Source organism: Procambarus clarkii, chromosome 70, assembly GCF_040958095.1.
Source record: "Procambarus clarkii isolate CNS0578487 chromosome 70, FALCON_Pclarkii_2.0, whole genome shotgun sequence".
Classification (NCBI taxonomy): domain Eukaryota; kingdom Metazoa; phylum Arthropoda; class Malacostraca; order Decapoda; family Cambaridae; genus Procambarus; species Procambarus clarkii.
The window spans coordinates 19,422,432-19,432,401 of NC_091219.1; the positions used below are offsets into that span (position 1 = coordinate 19,422,432).

General features: G+C 45.8%; 1 protein-coding gene across 1 annotated transcript in view; it reads left to right on the forward strand.

Moving 5' to 3' along the window:
• Positions 1-9,970, forward strand: part of LOC123775263 (uncharacterized) — a 153,805-nt gene that overhangs the window by 35,388 nt on the left and 108,447 nt on the right. The window contains exon 4 of the mRNA XM_069311519.1: positions 395-687. Within this exon, the coding sequence (XP_069167620.1) occupies positions 395-687 (293 nt within the window). The remainder of the gene's footprint in view (positions 1-394; positions 688-9,970) is intronic.

Genomic DNA, 9,970 nt, shown 5'->3' on the forward strand with positions numbered 1-9,970 from the left:
ACCACTATAACCATCTTCAATACACGGCCTTAATTAATAAACTACATAAGACAAACTAACTTTTAATCATGATGAAAATATAATGCTTGGTGAATCTTAGTGAGGATGGAGTCTAGACTTTAGCGAGATTGGAAATCAGAATAATTTGCCATTTCATGCAAAGGCGGGGGATGGGGCTCGACCCCAACCCTCCTATGACCACCCCCGGACAAAGACCAGTCATCCTGCAAAGTTTGATGAGGCTAGCCACAAGCATCTGGCCCCCCTAGCCTCAAACAGACATTTACTTTCATAAAGTATCCTGCCGGTTAAGTTTGTAGAGTGTGTGTGAATGTGACATAATTCTCCTGGAGTGATACTGTGATAAATGTTCCTTGTTCCTCTACTCCTGCAGGAAAAGATGCGGGTTGTCGTCCCTGGCAGCGACCTTCACACCTCCCCTCTCCTCCGGGGTCGTCAAGTCCTCCTCGGAAATATTCATAGCGTCCACGACCTTCGTCCCGTCGAAGGGAATCCTAAAGTCCTCCTCGGGTATCTTGAAGTCTTCCCACGCGGGTGTCCCCTTGTCGAGGTCCTCCTCGGGGGGCACGCTGCACACCGTCAACCGTGTCAACTTTATCACCACCGTCAGCGACAGCGACGGCTCTTCTCCCGCGTCGACGCCTGCCACAGAGACATTCTCCTCCGGTATGTGTGAAGCGCCTTTGACTAGCCCTTCTGTCACGTCCCAGGCAGCCCTAGGCAGCCAGCCGAGGCCACTGACAGACCACTCGCCTGTAGCAGTAGACCTTTCTATCACTGCCGCTACTCCTTCTCCTGTTCCTCCTTCTCCTGTTTCTTATCCTTCTGCTGTTGTGTTGGCGTCTTCGTCAGGAGTGGCGCAATCTTCCCCTACGCCTACAGGGTCACCCCAGCCAGCGGTTCCTCCTAGACGGCGCACTCAGCACACCTCTACAGGCAGAGGTGAGTACTACACTAACTCTTGACTTCAATAAAGTGTATATATAATATATATATATTATATATATATATATAATTGGGCCCCTTCACCTCGGAGAAGAAAATATACATTATCGGGCATTGGCGGTAGGTTGTGAAGCCAACACTGTACACGTGTCTTCTACTTTTTTAACTTTTTATTTGAAACTTTATTATGAAGATTGGTTAAAAGATTGGCATAACGTTAATCGTCACAGGTTTGCAAAACTCTGAAGGTGGGCAAGAACCTAGTAAGGTGCTGGAAAAGGCAGCTGGCAGCTCTTGAGTCTCTTCTTGTTTCAATAAGTCTATAGAACCAAGATCCAATTGCGATGACTTTTAGCACTTTTACCCCAAGCACCGAGGGGTCTCAGTAGCATTGGGGACAAAGTTACAGTCTCCGTGGTGTAGTGGTAAGACACTCCCCTGGCGTTCCGCGAGCGCTATGTCATGGGTTCGTATCCTGGCCGGGGAGGATTTACTGGGCACAATTCCTTAACTGTAGCCTCTGTTTAACGCAACAGTAAAATGTGTACTTGGATGAAAAAACGATTCTTCGCGGCAGGGGATCGTATTCCAGGGACTTGCCCGAAACGCTACGCGTACTAGTGGCTGTACAAGAATGTAACAACTCTTGTATATATCTCAAAAAAAAAAAAAAGCTGTATTGATGGTCCAGTTCTGCGTACTTATAGTCTGGGATCATTCCCCACGGGTTACAGCATCTATATGACCATCACTGGACTTAATGTGGGCGTCCGTCAAGATTTATACACACACGTTTAATTTGATACACATCTTCTCCCAGGGGTTGTACTGTAATCCCGTCTGGGCGACCTGGCTGTGAAAAGCCTCTACTCGATCTCCTCTTATCTTGAGGTTATCTTGAGATGATTTCGGGGCTTTTAGTGTCCCCGCGGCCCGGTCCTCGACCAGGCCTCCACCCCCAGGAAGCAGCCCGTGACAGCTGACTAACACCCAGGCACCTATTTTACTACTAGGTAACAGGGGCATAGGGTGAAAGAAACTCTGCCCAGTGTTTCTCGCCGGCGCCTGGGATCGAACCCAGGACCACAGGATCACAAGTCCAGTGTGCTGTCCGCTCGGCCGACCGACTCGATGATATCATTGATTTCACTGCGCCTTGAGTGCCAGCCCTCCTGTGTTTAGACACAGCAAGCCATGCTGTGTCTGTCAACCTCTGCCTCACTGCAAATACGCTGGTATTTAGTGTGGTTGTCAGATGCTGAGGAGGTGAATAAGAAGGCAGGTAGGGCGATCAGGGGGGGCTGTGTGGACACTGAGGTTCCCAAATCTGACGGAAAGGTGATCTGTTTCCGCTGTCATCGAGAGCACTTTTAGCACTTTAGTTAAGCACTTTTTCTATCATAGATTTCAATAGGACATTTTCAAGAGGAAACTAGATTTATTCCTCCAAGGAGTGCCGGACCAACCGGGCTGTGGTGGGTATGTGGGCCTGCGGGCCGCTCCAAGCAACAGCCTGGTGGACCAAACTCTCACAAGTCAAGCCTGGCCTCGGGCCGGGCTGTGGTGGGTATGTGGGCCTGCGGGCCGCTCCAAGCAACAGCCTGGTGGACCAAACTCTCACAAGTCAAGCCTGGCCTCGGGCCGGGCTTGAGGAGTAGAACAACTCCCAGAACCCCATCAACCAGGTATAAGGTATATGTGGGTAATAACCTCAGAAAGTATGTGAACCCATGGAGGAACAGTCATCTGATGGGAAGTTGATGTACACTGTACAGTGGTGTCTTTGGTTTATATGTACAAACTGGTAAACGAACTTTTCTATCGTCAGTGCAATGGAGAAATTTTAAAATTGAAAATTATTTTAATAAATGTTATAATAGGAATTATGACAAAATCTTTAATTGATTCTGAAAAAACCCTGCATTACCAAATGATCAGAAGTTGAGACATTTGACGGCACCTGATGTACAGAAACTCAAACATATTTGGCTGGGTTCAACCCCATCCTCGAGTTGCTCTTATAATACATAGATGCAGCATCCAGAGAGATGGGAGTCACACACAGGAAGGGACTGAAGCAATGTTCAAGGAAAGTTCCAACGTAATCAGTTGAGAGTCGTGAGTGAAGTCTTTCTCCAACCTGTCATCCAAAATTATAGCACCAACAGCGACTGTGTATACAAAATACTTGTACAAAACACGAATGGTTCTACTACACTACACTACACTACACTACACTACACTACACTACACTACACACAGAAATCACAATATCGTGATGCATCAATGAACAAATCCACAAGGGCCGTGACGAGGATTCGAACCTACGTCTGTGAGCATCCCAGACGCTGCCTTAATCGACTGAGCTACGACATGGTAAAAAGAGTTGAAACCGAAGTTCTACTGAACTAACTGGATCCTGCAGCCTCTCCGAGACACAAACCAGGATTTTACTAAAATGGTTGAACTAAAAATGTCAACTGTTTTCTACTATTAATTTCGTGGAGGGTCCGAGAAAGAAGTCATCAACCAAATCAAAATTTTCCTAGGCCTATTATAAGACATATTTATATATTAGTCCTAAGACTGAGGATGTTAGGCCTACGATTGTTTATCTAGGCTAAGGACAAGTTAGGCTTATGGCCAGACTGTTTCAGGTCAAGAACAGGAACATGGAATATATATATATATATATATATATATATATATATATATATATATATATATATATATATATATATATATATATATATATATATATATATATATAACTCTTGTATGTATTCATACAAGATTATATATATATATATATATATATATATATATATATATATATATATATATATATATATATAATGTTGTACACATATATGGTTAGGTTAACACACCCGGGTCCAGTGTCGCAGTGCATCTGTGTAATGAATTCAACGAAAGAAAAAGCACCATTGTTGTTGTTGTTGCTGCTTTTGTTGAGAGGGGGGGATAGTGGTGGTGGTTGTGCTAGCGATGCTGGTGGTGGTGGTGGTTGTGGTAATGATGGTAATGGTGGTGGTGGTGGTGCTACCGGTGCTGCTGCTGGTGGTGGTGGTGGTGGTGGTTGTGGTAATGATGGTAATGGTGATGGTGGTGGTGGTTGTGCTAGCGATGCTGGTGGTGGTGGTGGTTGTGGTAATGATGGTAATGGTGGTGGTGGTGGTTCTACCGGTGCTGCTGCTGGTGGTGGTGGTGGTGGTGGTTGTGGTAATGATGGTAATGGTGATGGTGGTGGTGGTGGTGCTAGCGATGCTGGTGGTGGTGGTGGTTGTGGTAATGATGGTAATGGTGGTGGTGGTGGTGGTGGTGCAACCGGTGCTGCAGCTGCTGGTGGTGGTGGTGGTGGTGGTGGCGCAGCTGCTGGTGGTGGTGGTGGTGGTGGTGGTGGTGGCAGTGGTGGTGGTGGTGGTGGTGCACCCTGACATACAGAGCTACACCATAAAGTATAACAACATCTCCCAGATGGTCATGAAGTGTGATCACGTTAAAAGCCTCCAGTGGGGCGGTGAGAATGGGAGCCCAGGGATGGGTTGGGGGGGGGGGCTGGGGGAGGGGCTGGGGGAGGGGCGGGGGGGAGTGCCAGGAGAAGGGGCGCAGTGGTAAAGACTCGTCCCGCGCCTGGCGAGTGATGCGCCGAAGTTCGAATCCTGTCCGGGGAAGAGTAAATATATATATAAATATATATATATATATATATATATATATATATATATATATATATATATATATATATATATATATATATATATATATATATAGGGGGGTACCACCACTGGTGCAATTATAGGGACCCACAGCCTCAGAGAAGGGAACACAGAGCATTCAGGGAAAAACTTGCCATTTAACTCTGAATACGTAAGAGTGTTCGCTTCTCCTACCACCCCCTTTTGTATGGTGTACACTTTATTATGCAAGGTTATACAGTTACATATCTGATTTTATACAAAAAATGAACATTGAGAGGACACAAGAAAAAGTTCGCTTCCTAGAGGCTGTAGATTTCCTCGAACTCCTCCGACGCCGGGCAGGAACCGAGGATGCAGTGAGCATTCCCCCTTTGGATCGCGACACTGAGGCGCTGAAAGAGAAAACTTGCTGCTCTAGGATCTCTTGTGGTGTCAATGAGCTTGGAACCAAGATCCTTAAGAAACCTTCTTGCACTCTCTCCCCATGGGCCTAGGGTCTCAGACCCTATTGGAACGAAGTTGTACCGATGATCTAACTGCCTGTACTTGGCTGACTTGTCTCTTTCTCTGCGTGTCGCCGCGGCTCCTGCTGTGCCGGCAGAGAGGTTGATGTATGTGGTTGCCAGGGTGGATACACAAGTATAGTCCCATGCCAACTGTCTGCCACCCTTCCAAGGTCGCAGTGTGATTCCATCTGGTCGGCCAGCAAAAAACAGAGTCACGGTTCAATAGCTTGCGGGGCTCTCTCTCCGCTGGACACTGAGCAGAGGCATGGCTTCTTTTAATGATGTCATTGACTTCGTCCTGTCTAGTGTGCCAACCACCAGATTTTCCACAGTGCAGGCCATGCAGTCCATATTCGTCAGCATCTGCCTCGCCGCAAATACACCTGTGAACAGTGTGGATAGGGGCAGTATGTATATGTATATATATATATATATATATATATATATATATATATATATATATATATATATATATATATATATATATATATATATACACAAGCCATAAGAGCCAGTGTGTCCCTGTACATAAGACACAGAACTGTCTTTTTAAAAGTGAACTTGATAAACACCTTTAAAATAAACCTGATTAACCCTATGTCAGGATGCGAGCAGCGGCGTCAAACAGCCTGGTTGATCAGACCCCTCCCCTCCCCCTCTAATTAAGATACCTGGTCAGTGACCGGACCGCAGGGAAATTGATCCTCGGAACAACTTCAAGGTAACCTGCCCCCAGAATTTATCAACTCTATAACTAAGCTTTGAACCCATTTGAGAATCGACCTGTATTGATGACGTCAGCGTATGTAGACCAGAATCCTCGGTAGCTTACTGGCTGGCGCAACAGGTGACGTCACTGCTGGGCGTAGGATCTTGCTCGTCTCATTGGTCGCCGCATACTGGTGACGTCATCTTGCAGTTGCCAATGCGGATATATAATAATGATAATGTTTATTCAGCTAAAAGTACATACATTCAAAATGACTTACAAATAGAATGTTGGATTTATAGATAGACCTAATATATACTATGCCTAAAACCACCATACAACGGATAGCGTTTCGAGCAAATAGATACTTGTATCTATTTGGATACCAGAAAACATTCGGATCTTTCCGGATTTTATATATATATGAATTCACTGACGGTATATCGCCAACAGCGATATACAATGACACCACACCAGTGGTGTCATTGTATATCGTATAGAGCCCGGAGACAATTATAATATTAATATATTAATGTCTAAGAGAAAATAGGACCCATTGCAATAACATTTTGTCAATACAGAAAACGGGACCTTATTCTAAACTAGAAAACGTGATGTAAATATAGTAAATGGCCAAGGAGAAACAGTCGTACATTGGTTTAAATGGATAATGTATAATAACACACACACACAAACAAAATACCATCAGCATCATCTGAGAAGCTGCCAAACATGAGAACGACACTTACAAACCTATGCTAAGATTCGAAACAATTTGCACAAACCTACATCAGACCAGTACAGGAATATGCAGCGCCGAAATGGAATACACGAAGCGCAAAAGAAACGTAAAAATGGGCAAAAGTTTGCGATGAGTCAAGTGTCCGTATTAAGGGGTCAAATTTTTTTGGTCAGGTTACAGGGCACTTTATAGGAAAGAAGAACCACGAGGGACATGATTACTACGTGAAAAATACTGTGGGAAATAGACTATAGGTGGCCAAGGACAGTCTTTAATAACTGAGAGAACGTAGGACAAAGGGACATAGGTGGAAGATGGAACCGCAAATGGGTCGAAGAAATGGAAAGAAATTCTCATACCAAGTCCGGCTAGTCAACACGTGGAATACAAGGAGATAAGAAGTTGTGGAAGCCACCTCCATCAGCAACCTCCGGTCAGGGAAAGGAAGAGGAATTCAAGCGCCAGATAGTTTAAACAAAATGCAACAGGTACAACGTTAGGTGGTCAATGTTAGGTAAACATTGTTAGGTAAGTACACAGGAGACACTAACACATATTCTTAGGAATACGGATGGATGATGAGAATATGGATATATCGTATCGGATTAATACGGATGATAATGAGAAAGGGCTAAGGGCTAACACACACACACACACACACACACACACACACACACACACACACACACACACACACACATACACCCACACACACACCCACACACACACACACACACACACACCCACACACACACACACACACTCACACTCACACACTCACACACACACACTCACACAGTCATCCTTCCACAGGAACAAAACAGTCCCCCTACACATAGGCTGATTTTAAGCGTCGCTCCAGTTATTAAGTGGATTTCAGTGGTGTCATGTGGCTAGTTCAGTCTGCCTCCCCGGCGCCAGTCACCCAGTCACGTGTGCTGGTGCCACGAAACACAGAAAATAGTATACAGAAACACCTCAAACCTAACCTAACCTAGCGATCCCACGTATAGAAAACGTGGCTGCTGTGAGCCGCTATGACAGACCATCATATTTTATCCGGTTGAGCATTTGACGTCACAATACGCTGTATTTTTCCAGAGGACAGGTGGAACCCGTTTATAACATTTTGCTAAGTCTAACTTTTCTGGACATTCCATATGAGGAAGAATGTATAATGCTGTATACATAAGAACGTATACATCTTGTATCTCGGCCCTGTTCCGAGCGTTGTATATGTTATAGTATTGTTATGTATTTTCACAAACCCATTGTTCTCTGGCGATGGCCATCGCCAGAGAAATCCTAGTAAACAACACAGAAATCATCGATAGATACGGCGATAGCAGACGGCTTGACGTTTGCGAGGCACTACACATTAAGAAGTCAACACCAGCAATCAACAGCCAATTAATGCACAACTATATTCTACCCACCTCAAGACTCCGCTCCAATATAGAAGCATCAAGAAATATGGACCAATAGGCTTTCTACAATCACTTCCATTTCAATACCCAAATATATATATATATATATATATGAATGAAAACTCACACCCCAGAAGTGACTCGAACCCATACTCCCAGAAGCAACACAACTGGTAACTACAGGGCGCCTTAATCCGCTTGACCATCACGGCCGTCAAAAGGAAGTGATAGCCGAGGCTATTTGAGCCACTTCCCCGACGGCAACTCGGATGGTAATCTTGGGCATAGCATTTCACCAAATCACCTCATTCTTTGGGGCACACGTGAGGAACACAAATGCGAACAAGCCTGAATGGTCCCCAGGACTATATGCGAATGAAAACTCACACCCCAGAAGTGACTCGAACCCATACTCCCAGAAGCAACACAACTGGTAACTACAGGGCGCCTTAATCCGCTTGACCATCACGGCCGTCAAAAGGAAGTGATAGCCGAGGCTATTTGAGCCACTTCCCCGACGGCAACTCGGATGGTAATCTTGGGCATAGCATTTCACCAAATCACCTCATTCTTTGGGGCACACGTGAGGAACACAAATGCGAACAAGCCTGAATGGTCCCCAGGACTATATGCGAATGAAAACTCACACCCCAGAAGTGACTCGAACCCATACTCCCAGAAGCAACACAACTGGTAACTACAGGGCGCCTTAATCCGCTTGACCATCACGGCCGTCAAAAGGAAGTGATAGCCGAGGCTATTTGAGCCACTTCCCCGACGGCAACTCGGATGGTAATCTTGGGCATAGCATTTCACCAAATCACCTCATTCTTTGGGGCACACGTGAGGAACACAAATGCGAACAAGCCTGAATGGTCCCCAGGACTATATGCGAATGAAAACTCACACCCCAGAAGTGACTCGAACCCATACTCCCAGAAGCAACACAACTGGTAACTACAGGGCGCCTTAATCCGCTTGACCATCACGGCCGTCAAAAGGAAGTGATAGCCGAGGCTATTTGAGCCACTTCCCCGACGGCAACTCGGATGGTAATCTTGGGCATAGCATTTCACCAAATCACCTCATTCTTTGGGGCACACGTGAGGAACACAAATGCGAACAAGCCTGAATGGTCCCCAGGACTATATGCGAATGAAAACTCACACCCCAGAAGTGACTCGAACCCATACTCCCAGAAGCAACACAACTGGTAACTACAGGGCGCCTTAATCCGCTTGACCATCACGGCCGTCAAAAGGAAGTGATAGCCGAGGCTATTTGAGCCACTTCCCCGACGGCAACTCGGATGGTAATCTTGGGCATAGCATTTCACCAAATCACCTCATTCTTTGGGGCACACGTGAGGAACACAAATGCGAACAAGCCTGAATGGTCCCCAGGACTATATGCGAATGAAAACTCACACCCCAGAAGTGACTCGAACCCATACTCCCAGAAGCAACACAACTGGTAACTACAGGGCGCCTTAATCCGCTTGACCATCACGGCCGTCAAAAGGAAGTGATAGCCGAGGCTATTTGAGCCACTTCCCCGACGGCAACTCGGATGGTAATCTTGGGCATAGCATTTCACCAAATCACCTCATTCTTTGGGGCACACGTGAGGAACACAAATGCGAACAAGCCTGAATGGTCCCCAGGACTATATGCGAATGAAAACTCACACCCCAGAAGTGACTCGAACCCATACTCCCAGAAGCAACACAACTGGTAACTACAGGGCGCCTTAATCCGCTTGAGTCACTTCTGGGGTGTGAGTTTTCATTCGCATATAGTCCTGGGGACCATTCAGGCTTGTTCGCATTTGTGTTCCTCACGTGTGCCCCAAAGAATGAGGTGATTTGGTGAAATGCTATGCCCAAGATTACCATCCGAGTT